General features: G+C 37.8%; 1 protein-coding gene across 1 annotated transcript in view; it reads left to right on the forward strand.

Annotated features, from left to right (window-relative positions):
- skia (v-ski avian sarcoma viral oncogene homolog a) overlaps positions 1-12,707 on the forward strand; it is an 89,858-nt gene extending 77,151 nt beyond the window's left edge. Inside the window, exons 2-7 of the mRNA XM_051669132.1 lie at positions 1,449-1,568; positions 2,119-2,234; positions 3,280-3,557; positions 5,899-6,227; positions 6,416-6,646; positions 8,724-12,707. Coding sequence (XP_051525092.1) covers positions 1,449-1,568; positions 2,119-2,234; positions 3,280-3,557; positions 5,899-6,227; positions 6,416-6,646; positions 8,724-8,921 — 1,272 coding nt within the window. The 3' untranslated portion in view covers positions 8,922-12,707. The remainder of the gene's footprint in view (positions 1-1,448; positions 1,569-2,118; positions 2,235-3,279; positions 3,558-5,898; positions 6,228-6,415; positions 6,647-8,723) is intronic.
- The last annotated feature ends 532 nt before the right edge of the window (positions 12,708-13,239 follow it).

A 13,239-nucleotide genomic window follows, 5' to 3' on the forward strand; every position in this document is an offset into this window, starting at 1 on the left:
CACATAGTGTTTACGTTACATTAGAGAACACTGCAAATCCAGTGGTTACTTTGGGGATGGTGTGTTGCAAGGGCGTAGAGGAAAAACGTTAGGGTTTACAAAATAAATGTTCCATTATGTGACCAAAAGTACAATTATTATTTTTATTTTTAGAATATGAAATGCTATCTGCAATGCACTGTGACACAGGCATCCATTAACCAATGAAACTTTGAGACAGGCAGGTCTAGTTTGGTTTTTGGACATCTAATCCAATGTCAGCAGTTTGATCCATGAACAAACACAGACACATGGCAAGTGACTGCATTCGGGGTCAGATAATCATACTCTGATGTTGGAAATTAACCACACCCAATAGACCAGCCTGCTGAATGAGGTCATAGGTGATGCAACCATTCATGTATGTGAGCACCACCGAGACAATTCCATGCACAGCCTGTTTTTTTTTTTGCAGGAATGACCACTGAATTTCTTGCTTTTTTTCCACTGTAAAACTTCTTAAAAATGGCTGCCTTAGATGTCTTGTGTCTGCAGTAACTAACTTGCAAGGAAATAGCTTGTCGCATGGACTCTTACATCTTTCTCAGCTGATGATTGATTAACTGTGTCAAACCTGTTTGACACCATCCAACCCAGTTGGAAGCATCTTATCCAAAAGACCCTGCTGGGCCAGTTAGGCCACCAGGCCGGATTGCTGCTGAGAAACAGGCTGCAGTTTGTCCGTTGGATTTCTCTCAGCAAAGAATAGTTCTCACAAGCTCTCAAGTCCACCAGATGAAGTGGCCACTGGCTTAAAACCAATAGGTTATACCGTTTGTCCACTTTTGTATACTTTTACGGGCTCCAGTCATGCATTATTTTAGCATCTGGTATTGCACTGGGCCCCATGTTTAAATGTCTCCAGGTTTTTTTAATAGCCTTGAAATGTGTCTGGAGCAAACGAGTACATAGAAAAGGAAGGTCAGTGTTGCTTTATTGGTTTTATTGGTATTGAGTGTTGTCATGTCACAGCCATTAGTGACAAAGCAAAACAAATACTGCCTCAACGTGTATTCATGTGTGTTTGTGATTGTATGTGCAAGCAAGATAAAAGGAGATGGCACAGGCACATGGTCTCACACACTCTCAACACTCATACTAAATTTAATGTTCACAGTTTGAGCCATCGGATACCTTCCCTTTGCACCTGTCTCCTACGGTTCGCGGTTCTGTCTGAAGTGATAGGTGCCCTCTGGCTCAACTCTTATTTAATGTGGCAGACTGCTTTTATCGATCCTGCTATAACTGTACTGTACACCAAGGGCTGCAGGGCATCAGAACACCCAACTGGACAGCACATATGTAGTAAACTGAAGCTGCAGTGTAAAACCACGAAAACATGGTGTGAAATAAATCAGACTGAATGATGATGAGTTTTATGTGCGTTCTCTTCCCTCCTCTCTTTCTAGGTGTCTAAAACCATTCCTGCCAAGAAGACCAAACATGATGACTTTCCAGCACAGTCGCCCTCAGGAGACAAAGACATGCAACCTGATTGGCTACGGTCCCTGTCTGCATCAGCCAATAAGGTTACAAAGCATTTTATTTTTTCATGTGATACAAGTGATCAGTTGTACGAAAGTACAGAGTTCAGATTATACTATATTTATTTATGGATCAATAATACACAAGCCTGTTTGCATAGTTGGCATTTGGCCATTTCTAAAAGGATTTTTGGAGCCAAGCAACTATTTTCTTGCTAACACGGAGAATCAGGTTCTTCTGAAATGAGATCTCAACCCAGAATTACTGATGATGTTCTTTTGAAAAATCAATTCTCCTAAAATGAAGAAAGCCTAGAAATAGGCTAGCTTACTTCTCCGATTTCAAACAGACACCACGACCTCAGAGTACTCGTACTGCTAGGTCATTTGTCATGCTGGACCTTCAGCAAGCATTTCATTAAATAATATTTTTAATGCTTTGTGTGCATATGGCTCTTTGTACAACGAAAATTCTTTATCTGGTCATTTGAAATTGGAATACATTTCATATGTGTACTCTACTGTAAGAATATGCATGTGTCATCATGATGCTTACAGTAAATACATCAGTTAACGACTATTTCTCTTGCTCCAGGGGATCAACTGTATCCAGCCCAGGCAGAGACCTTCTGCATTCAGGCCATGGTCTCCAAACATCTCTGTTGGTGACAAGGAGGGAGCCAGCAGACATGCGAACATGTTACATGACAGGTAAATGATATTAAAAAATAAATGCCACAGACAGTGCAAAAATTAAAATTATAGAAGTTGTCAACCACATAATATGTGGATAGATATCAGCTGAAAATATCAACACATTGCAAGATTATAGAATTAAACATTTATTTTCTTAGCGACAAGTTATTTTTCATAGTCATTTCAATGATTGCGCAACCATTAACGGTTATGAAGGATGATGTAGCTGCAAAAATTGTAACAGTAACCTAAATTTGTTAACACAGCAGATAAATAATAACAATGGCTATTATACTGTATATTGTTCTTAAATATTCAAGTCTGATTGCTCAATACTGGTCAAATATTTGTATATAATGACGACTAAGCAGTATACTTGTCTGCTTACTGTACATAAATGGCGCCAACAGCAGTTAAAAGTCAAATTAGTTAAAAAAAAATTACAAGAAATTCTAGTTTGTGTATATTAGAGTGAAGTTATTTTACATTATTTAAAAAATTGTGCAAACAACACATTATAAAAGAGGATGTAGCACACAAAGATTGTAACAGTAACCTTAAGTCAGGGTGTGTAAATGTTCATTTGTGTGAAAGTGAGAGTGCGCATAAAACCAGCTTGTTAGTCATTCTTGGATGTGGTTAGTCTAAAGCAATTCAACAGAGGGTTTGGAGGCTTTTCAGTACAGAGCAGCATGATGCAGGCTTGTTGGCCTTTGTTTGCTTAGATATATGTGGTTTAAACTATGCCATCATAACTGGAGAGGGTATGGGTGAGTCACCGCACCGAGGCCCAGCTCGGCGGTTTCTCTGAAACCGCTATAAACGGTCGTTGTTCTCTCCCCACCCTTCGTTTGTGTGCTGAAGAGATGCTTTTTTCCTGTCGACCTGCCATTTGGTTTGGATTACTCACTTCTAAATCACCCGCACTCTTTAAGATGTTAGGTAACACCATTACACAAGCATAGCAATACAGCAGTCCATGCCTGTTTGCTCTAATACATCTATGTATCATTTGTCTCTCAAAATGGTTTGCTCACTCTCCCCACAATATCTCCTGTAGCTTCTACATTTACAAGAGTCTTGAGAGTGCAGTGGCCCCCAACGTAGCTCTGACGCCCCTCCATAAAGGGGGGCAGGCATCTCCTACTGCCCCCAGCACTTCACACCCGCAAGGGGCAGAGAGCGAAGGTGCCAGCCATGGGAGGAAGAGGAGGCTGGCAGGAGAGACCCACCCCAGCCCACAGTCTTGCCCCTCAGCCACCGCCACCAAGCCCCTACCGCCCCCTCAGGAGGAGCGGGAATCGGATGTGGAGGTGGAAGTGGACAGCCGTGAAGAATGTGAGTAAAGCAACTTTTCACTGTTGTTCTACCTCATGTTCTGGGTTCAAGTTAAAGAGATTGTTTACCCACAAATGAAAGTTCTGCCATTTACATTTTATTCCTTAAAGCTTTCTCAACAGCATTGGTGCATGCTGTTGATTACCACAGAAATAATTTTCTGTTTCCCTCAGCCCTCAAAAAAGAAAAACACATTTAGGTGTATGGGGCAAGGCATTGCACTGCAATAAACATTCAAATTCACACTGAACTTTCACATGATATGCGCAAGGATACCAGAATGGACTGTTTACATAGAGAAAAATCCACAGGAATTATCTGAGTAGATTAGTAGACCTCCCACTAACAGGACGATTTAGACAACTTCACAGCTCAAATCTCACACATTCTTACAGAGGACTTAATATAAGCACTTTAAAAAAATATGAACTGTGCATTTCTGATTTTAAACCCCTCAGATTGCCTTGCCCCAAAGCCTTCCATTTTAATGATTTTTTTATCATAAAATTAGTGATGATAAATAAAAATAAAAAAATGTATGACTGAAACCCAACCAAAGAGTACTTCACGAGGTCCCTCCAGCAAGTAGCATTCCAAGATGTTTTCAAATGATTTATTTGAGGAGTATTTTGTATATTTTCATGTTTTAAGGGGCAGTCACACTACAATTCACTCTCCACTCACTGCCATTCAAACGCATCCGAATGTAGCACAGTGGAAACGCAAGCTCATGTGAAGAAATTTCATACTACGCTATGTACCAAAATTCAAGCTTGGTGAACTCTGAATCGTGAATACATACGATAAGAGGATGCGCTACCATTAGGAGACCGAAACGTCACACGCTGACCTCTGGCTCAATTCAAAGGATACATATTTCAAAGCTGTGAGATTTATTGTTGAAGGAAAGTGAGTAGACAAAATATTTTAACATTTTTAACATAATATTATTTGTTATTTGTGATTTATTATTTACTTACACCAAAATCTCTCCCGCATGACATCATATCCTGGATACTTATGTTGTCCGAAAAAAAATTGTGTGCTCAAAGCCTAGTGTGACCACCCCTTGAGAGTGTGCAAGAGAGGGGACTGAAACACCTGAGTATGACTCGTGTTGTGAAACAGAAGGCCTCATTTAAATACATTAAGATTATGTTCACACTTCATTTTGTACTCCGTTCATTTTCAGTCAGCGCTCTGGAGAGAGGTGGATTAAAACTGTAAAAGCTTGTGTGAATGTGACAGAAAATCAATGACGGATTCATTCCCCATCCTTTACGGCTCATTTTAAAACACATCTCGTCACATATTTGACAGATGCCAGAGAAAAGAAAAAAAGTGATCCCATGGTTGGGGATGTGCGATACCACTTATTTTCTTTTTGATCCAATACTAAGTACTATCAAGGCCAATATCACAGATATCAATACAAATTCCTATAGTAGATGGAAGGATTTTGTATTTTCTAAAGGATAAAATGGGTGCCGGTTATTCTAGCCATTTAACATAAAAAGCCATAATTAGGGGCCTGGGTAGCTCAGTGGTAAAAGACGCTGGCTACCACCACTGGAGTTCGCTAGGTTGCTAGTTCGAATCCCTTGGTGTGCTGAGTGACTCAACCAGGTCTCCTAAGCAACCAAATTGGCCTGGTTGCTAGGGAGGGTAGAGTCACATGGGGTAACCTCCTCATGGTCACTATAATGTGGTTCGTTCTCCGTTGGGCGCATGGTGAGTTGAGCGTGGATGGCATGAAGCCTCCACACGCGCTATGTCTCCGTGGCAACGCGCTCAACAAGCTACATGATGAGAAGCGCGGGTTGGCAGTCACAGACGTGGAGGCAGCTAGGATTCATCCTCCGCCACCTGGATTGAGGCGAATCACTACGCCACCACGAGGACATAAAAGAGCATTGGGAATTGGGCATTCCAAATTGGGTGAAAAAAAAAAAATATATATTTTTATAATTAACATTTAATAAGGCCTAAACTGCCAATTAACTATCAGACTCCTTTTTTGTTCTCTATTTATTAACATCAGTTCTGCTATGTGCAGATGATCGGAAGGAGAAATAGTTGACAAATCCTGACAAAGTTCATTCTTTCACATTGAAGCTTATGAAATACATAAATGTTCATGATAATATTCATGATCAATACATTTATGTGAGTATGGGAAGTATTGATATTCAGTATTTCATGATAAATTTAATGTACCATTGATCCACCCATCTTTACCTATTGCTGTTGAAATATGAACCAATGAAGTCTATGTAATCGGTTCCTACATTCAAAACCTTAAATAACTGTTGACCATTATGTCTCTTCTTTCTTTTTTTAGTGACATCATCACTTTCCTCCCTCTCCTCCCCATCCTTTACATCTTCGAGCTCTGCTAAAGACTTGAGCTCTCCCGCTGGCCCCAGAGCCACCATTCCAGCAGTGCTGATGCCAGCCAGTGGGGCCCCTGAAGGCCCCCTGGTGTCTGGAGGGGAGGGGCACGGCATGACGAACCTGGAGTCAGAGCTAGAGACGCTAAGACAGGCACTGGACAGCGGCTTGGACTCAAAAGAATCAAAGGAGAAGTTTCTGCATGAGATAGTGAAGATGAGGGTCAAACAGGAAGAGAAGCTCGGATCTGCCCTGCAGGCCAAACGGAGCCTTCAGCAGGTACACATACACACAAAAAAATACGCACTTTCTTTCTTGCATGTGTGTTTTGGGTTCCCACGGTCATGGATAACCTGGAAATGAGAGGACATTATAAATTTGTGATTTCCATGCTTGGAAAAGTCATGGAAAATAATACAAATCTAAAAGACAGAGTGAGTAATTATCAGTTCTCTTGTCCTCCACAGGAGCTGGAGTTTTTACGCGTCGCTAAGAAGGAGAAGCTTCGTGAGGCAACTGAGGCGAAGAGGAACCTGCGGAAGGAGATTGAGCGCCTGCGTGCTGAAAGCGAGAGGAAAATGAGGGAGGCCAATGAGTCGCGTATACGGCTTAAGAGAGAGCTTGAGCAGGCCAGACAGCTACGAGTGTGCGACAAAGGCTGTGAGGCCGGCCGCCTGCGAGCCAAGTACTCTGCTCAGGTTAGTTCACAAACATATACAGATAGACATATATTCACTATGTGGGTGGGTGGTGTAGCTTAGTGCTTAAAGATCTGGGATAGTAACCAGAAAGTTTTAGGTTCAAACCCTTGAAGATGTGATTCATGCATACCACTATTATGCCCTTGAGCTAGGCACTTAGCCCAGGTTGCTCCAGAGGGAGGGACTGTCCCTGTACTAGAAATGTACTGGAAGTGGCTTTGGATAAACAAGCGCCTGTTTAATGAAGAGTTATCTAAAGTATGTTTAGACACATGTAACATGACACACCACCCACACAAACACACATTTAACTGAACCCTCAGACTGGGTGTGGCCCTGCAAGTCTCATGTGAGATCCGTGTCATTACTCAGAAGGAAATAGGGTAACTTCCTGTCAAGGATGTGTGCTTCAGACTAAACAAGAAAATAGATGTTTGTCTGACTGTGTGTGTGTGTTTGTTGGGTGGTTTACGAGGACATTTTTTAGGTTGCAGACTGGTAATTACAAGGGTATTATGCTATAAATGTGGTTTATTAGGACATTTCTAGTGTCTCCATAATTCGAATCGCTTAAAAAACATACTAAACGATGTTTTATTGAAAATGTAAAAATGCAGAAAGTTTTTTGCGAGGGTTAGGTTTAGGGGAAGGGTTAGGGGATAGAATCTATAGTTTGTACAGTATATAAACCATTATGTCTATGGAGAGTCCTCATAAGGATAGCCGCACCAACGTGTGTGTGTGTGTGTGTGTGTGTGTGTGTCAGTGCTATTTTGAAACTATTTTGAAACTGCAGCTTCACAAACTACAAGCTACTCATAATGGAAAGTAGTTAAAGGAATGTCCTGGGTTCAGTACAAGTTAAGCTCGAGCGACAGCATTTGTAGAATAAAATTGATAACCACAAAAAATAATTTCGACTCATCCCTTGTAAAACACCTTACTGTAAAATGCGTTTACAGTCAGGCACTTACAATGGAAGTGAATGGGGCCAGTGCATTAATGTTAAAATACATACTGTTTCAAAAATATAGCCACAAGACATAAAAATGACACGTCTTAACATGAGTTCAGTGTGATAAAATCACTTATTAACCTTACTAATCTGTGTAAAGTATGGATGTTAGTAAACCCTTTAATCCCAGTTTTGGATATAACATATTATTTAGGATAACATATTATTTGGATATACATAGATAAGGTTAATAAGCGATTTTTATCACACTAAAGTCATGTTAATGTTTAAGCAAAATCATGTTCCAAATAAAATCATATTATGTTTGTCTTGTGGCTAGACATTTAGAAAAGTGTATTTTAATGTTTATGAACTGGCCCCATTCACTTCCATATTATCTGTGATTTTTTGCCTTTTTTTTTTTTTTTTTTTTTTTTTATAAACGAGGGACGAGTCAATTATTTTTGTGTTTATCAACATTATGCCACAAATGCGTTTGACTGAGCTTAACTTGTATTGAACTGAACCCGGAAAACTTCAGTTAAGCTAAATTTTGAAAAATAAATAAATAAATAATTGTTACAGAACTACATTGACTTTAAGGGGAAGATATCTTTATAAATATACTGTATAACCATGATTATCAGATGATTTCAATTATATTTACATCAGAGCAGTATTTTTCTGGCACAAAAACAATTATGAACTCAAAGTGAACTCAAAGTTCAACTTACCTAATTACACTAAACACAACTAATACAACTAGAAAACACTCTGATTTTCTAATTTATATAACCAAGCTGAACACAGTGATCAACAGCAGCATTTAATAAAATATTTCACTATATATATATATGTATATATATATATATATATATATATATATATATATATATATATATATAAAAGAAAGCGTAGAATGTCACACAGGGTCAAATTAATTCAAAAACCAAATGAAAAATCACACTTCCCAACTTGCCTTAGCATGTTCGCTGGCAAAGCTGTGTGTGCAATACAACGTAACAAAATACAACAATGTTGTGTCTTGTCATGCAACACCACTACTTGTTTGAAAAAGTAGCTTATTACTGGAAACTTATCTTTGTACTGTCTTTTCAGATTGAGGACCTGCAGGTAAAGCTACAGCATGCAGAAGCTGACCGAGAGCAGCTGAGATCCGATCTGATGCAGGAACGGGAGGCACGGGAGCACCTGGAACGAGTGGTAAAAGAGCTACAGGAACAACTCTGGCCCAAAAGCTCCAGCAAAAATGGCACAGAAGCAGCACCCCCACCCACCAAAGACTCAAACAACTAATCTTCTCACTATCTCTTGACCTCGCCCAATCCACTTCAACATCGTCCTGACTGACAGAACTTACCGCCCAATCATATCAACTAGCATGCGGGTGAGCACCACCCACCTGCTCCTAGCCAGTGCAAAATTGGAGCTAATCGGAGGTATCCTGAAATTTTGTTGAGGGAATTTAAACTTAACACATAAAAATGTGTTGCTTTGAGAGCACTGAAATGCACCCCGACTCCAATCAGAAATAACAAGGATAAAAAAATGCAAAAAGTAAATTTAGAAAGGAAGAATCCAATAGCACAAAAGCTAACTGTGCCTGAAACTGAATATGTTTTAAAACAAAGACTTTTCTATGATGGAAAAAAATCATAAATTGGTGATGACAATAAAACATTTTACATGGCAATTTTTAAGGTGACCTTTAAAGCATGCTCTCCACCCCACACTGTTGTCTGACAGAAAAGGACTCATCATCCCATCTGAAATTCCTGTTTCCTTTCGTTCCCTTCCTCATCTTGGGGAAGTACGATGAAATTCACTTTGTAATAAGCTATTTAAGAGACTTCATAGTGAGTGTATGAGACAAAACAGCAACTTTCTTCTGCGAACTATCAGAGGCTCAAATTCCCCTTCTTTTACGTGTCAAGAAAAGAGAAAGAATTATTTCTGTCATGCTTGTTAAAGTTTTGATATGGAGAGACATAGTTACACACAAACACACACTTATCCTTGTAAGAGAAATACCAGGCCGAAGAGGGCCGAGGGGTTCAACTCTGTTGAAAGTGGAGAGATATTTGTATTCAAGTAAGTGTTATCATCAAGCCATGGCAAACAAATTCTCCCCCTCACAAGCTGTAGAGTGTGTACACACAACTAGACAGATACGGCATGCACATTAACACATGTGTGTACACTCAAACATAAACACATGCTTGATGTTACTGTTTGTGTGCGTTTTGGGTCATTTAATAAGTTTGTTGTCTGTGTGGCATTGGCGGTTTGTGGCTCTGTAAGGGTTGTGAGGGTTTGTTCTTGCTACGGCCACAGCTCACACACTTGCAAACACACTCATACAGTGCTTCTCTGTGGGCTGAGGTGCTGAGAATTGGCCCAGCTCATGATATGGCTTCTAGGGCTGAAGGTGTCATGTGATCAAGAACCACAAATTGTTCTTTTTATGTAAATTATAATATGTAAATATGAAAATGTTTCTCTTTTGTTTTGTTTTCGCTTTGTTTTTTACTTTACAATAATGAATCGCACTTTGTCATTACAAAATACTGTCTAAACACATTGCGCTCCCACACTCTCCCACGCATTTATCTCAGAGAGTTTAGTATTCTTAAGTATAAAGTTGAAATAAACATTTTTGTTAATTATATGCATTTCTAATAAATGCAATGTAATCATGTTTTTAAGACATACTATTGTAAATAAATAAAACTGCAAGAATAATAATAATAAAAAAGATCTACATGCTTGCTCAAATGTGGACAGCGCACACAGAACTGTCCCCCCAATCCGACTTTAATTCAACATTTATCATAGTTATCGATATATGATTATAATCGTTGCTAAAGTGTTATTGTTACTGTCCTGGATTCCTACATGCATTGAACGGTTCAGAATCAAATTTAAAATCGTTCAGAACGAATAGGAGTCAGACACACATATGTCCAGCATTGATAAAGAGAGTTTAAATAAGAATGCAGGTGCTCCTCTCGGCTGAAATATGTTTGCTGTGAGCAAGAGCATATTACTGTATACAAATGGATGAATGAACGAAGTTTCGATGGTTTAATAAATGCATCTTTAAATGCTCACACACTTAGCTGAGATAGATTTTGTTGAAAATACATATATTTTATAAGTGATTTATATACATTGGGTACAATGCAATCAGAATGTATGTTACGTTTTGGCTCTTTTCTTTTCGTCGTTCTTGTTGATGCTATAACGGATGTTTTTCAGATTGTGTGAATATTTTATTGCTTGTCTTATGTTCCTTCTTTCAATAGCAAGCTTATGTAATTTCTTTCATATGCATGGAATTTAAAGAAAAAGATCAAGTCTGCCATTCGTATATTCATTATTGGGCATTAAAACTGTATATGTAATTTTTCATTGTTTTATGCAATATACAGCAATTTTAATCTTTTTTTTTACTTCAAAGGAAAACAAAACCCTCTCAACAATAAATTTCAAGATAAGAGCTCTTAACAATCATGAACGCAAACATACACACATTAATGCCATTACTCTTGGGATAAATACAGACCTTATGTGCATATGCAATGCTGGAGACCCTCAAGTGCCTGTCTTTGGCCCCTTGGGGTTCCAGAAGAGGAACAATTGTTCAGACAGCGGTCAGCTGATGAGAGCGGGCCGTCCCATTTGCACTCTGATGGGGGGGAGGGGTGGTGGGGGCAGCTTATTTTATAGGAGCTTATTTGATAGGTTTTAATGCCATTTTGTCAGTATTCCTTTGATGTTTTCTTCTTTAAAAAAATAAATGAAAGAGAAATGCATAGCAGAATTTAATGTTCCAATTGCCACTGGTAAAGAAGAATTTAAATCTTATACTAAGATATCTTTTAAATATACAACAGGATAAATAAACTCTTTTCTTTCTGTTTTTAAGGAATAAACTGAATATATTTAAGAGGTTACTTTTGCTATAGATGTAAAAAGAGCCATTGAAATGATATGATTTGCCCTGACCTGTACAATGCAGGATATGTTGCAGATATTAATTAAACAAGGGTCTAAAGGACGCTCAGTGTCTTCAACAAGAGTAGCAAGAGGCTGTGCATTTGTACAGACCAAAACAATTTTATAAAAATAAAACATTTAAAAAAAATAATTCAGATGAGGTTGTTTTGTAGTTTTTACATGCAAATTGATATGTGTAGTTTACTTTGTTCATGGTTTTCTATGAAAAAGGGAGAAATTGTTCAAAAAGGCTCCTTTGCTCCCATATAATACTAAAAATGTTTGATTTTATTTTCTAAAAGAGCCATTTTTGCTAACAAATAAAGCTACAACACAGCAATAATGACATAACATCACTTATAAATGAACAGGATTAGCCAGTTGGATGATAAAAGTACAAATTCACCTTTGTAAATAGCTGTTTTCATTTTACAAAAAATTGTATCATAAATGTATATTGTTTTTTTTTTTTTGTTTTTTTTCAGAATAAGAAAAACTTTACATAATAGTAGTTATATTTTACGTTGTGTTTTTAAAAAGAAAGAATTGTTTTAAAAACAATTTCAAAGGTTGTATTCCCAACGCAAGCATATTCAGTACTTTATTTCACTTTTTTTTGTGCTTTAAAGAATAATGATAATGTTTAGTAGACTATGGTAAATACCTTTCTTTTTTCAGTTATCAACTTTTTTATTATGTTCAACTGAATATCAAATACATCAATTCTGGTTGAATCAGACATCCACATACTTTCGTACTTATTTTAACAATGTGTTTCTTTATTTTCCATATCTTCTTAGCCCTTCATTGCTGCTGCTATAACAATATACTATAAACTTTACAATTCTTGAAATTATTTTTATGTAAGAGATTATGCTTTCTTCTTCTACTGATGCCGCTTATACAGTTTGATCTGGTCAATATCTCCCTCTTAGACTGCCCCTCTCCCTTCACATGGACTATAATGTAAGATAGAGAGCTCTATGAGATTAGAGTTGAGAGTAGTTTGGCTTATATACTGCAATGTCAGGATGTACAGTGTATAGACCCATAATCAAAAATAAAGTTGTTTGTCCAGATGTCTTTTGTTGCTTTTGTTTGTCTTTTCAGTCTTGGTGGAACAGCATACAAATTAAGCAAATAGTGTTTTTGCATAATTTGTGTTGGCACGCATGTGACTACAGTATTGCAATGATCATTGTAACTATTTACATTCTTTTAGACACTTTCCTTATGCTTAATTTAATGTTGTAATCCTGCTAGTTTGTGTTGCTCCTGCTTAACAGGTGAAATAAATACCTGAGATAGAGCTTTTGTTATCACTGAGAGTAATATACAATAAATTCTTCAGCGAACGTAACGAATCAGATCAATGGAGCATGCTGATTAATAATTCAAGAGGCACATCAAATGTTAAATGAAATCTACCTTTAAAGGGGGAATAAACAAATAGAAAATGTTTCCTTTTTTATTTCCTATCCATATTATAATACACACAAAAAAACAAGATTTTTGTTTTAAATTCAGACTTTACCCATTCAAGTTTTTAAAATATGCAAATTGGCTGTTGTCTTTAACATGCAAAAATATTTCACTTCAAGAAAATGGTCACTGG

Source organism: Myxocyprinus asiaticus, chromosome 33, assembly GCF_019703515.2.
Source record: "Myxocyprinus asiaticus isolate MX2 ecotype Aquarium Trade chromosome 33, UBuf_Myxa_2, whole genome shotgun sequence".
Classification (NCBI taxonomy): domain Eukaryota; kingdom Metazoa; phylum Chordata; class Actinopteri; order Cypriniformes; family Catostomidae; genus Myxocyprinus; species Myxocyprinus asiaticus.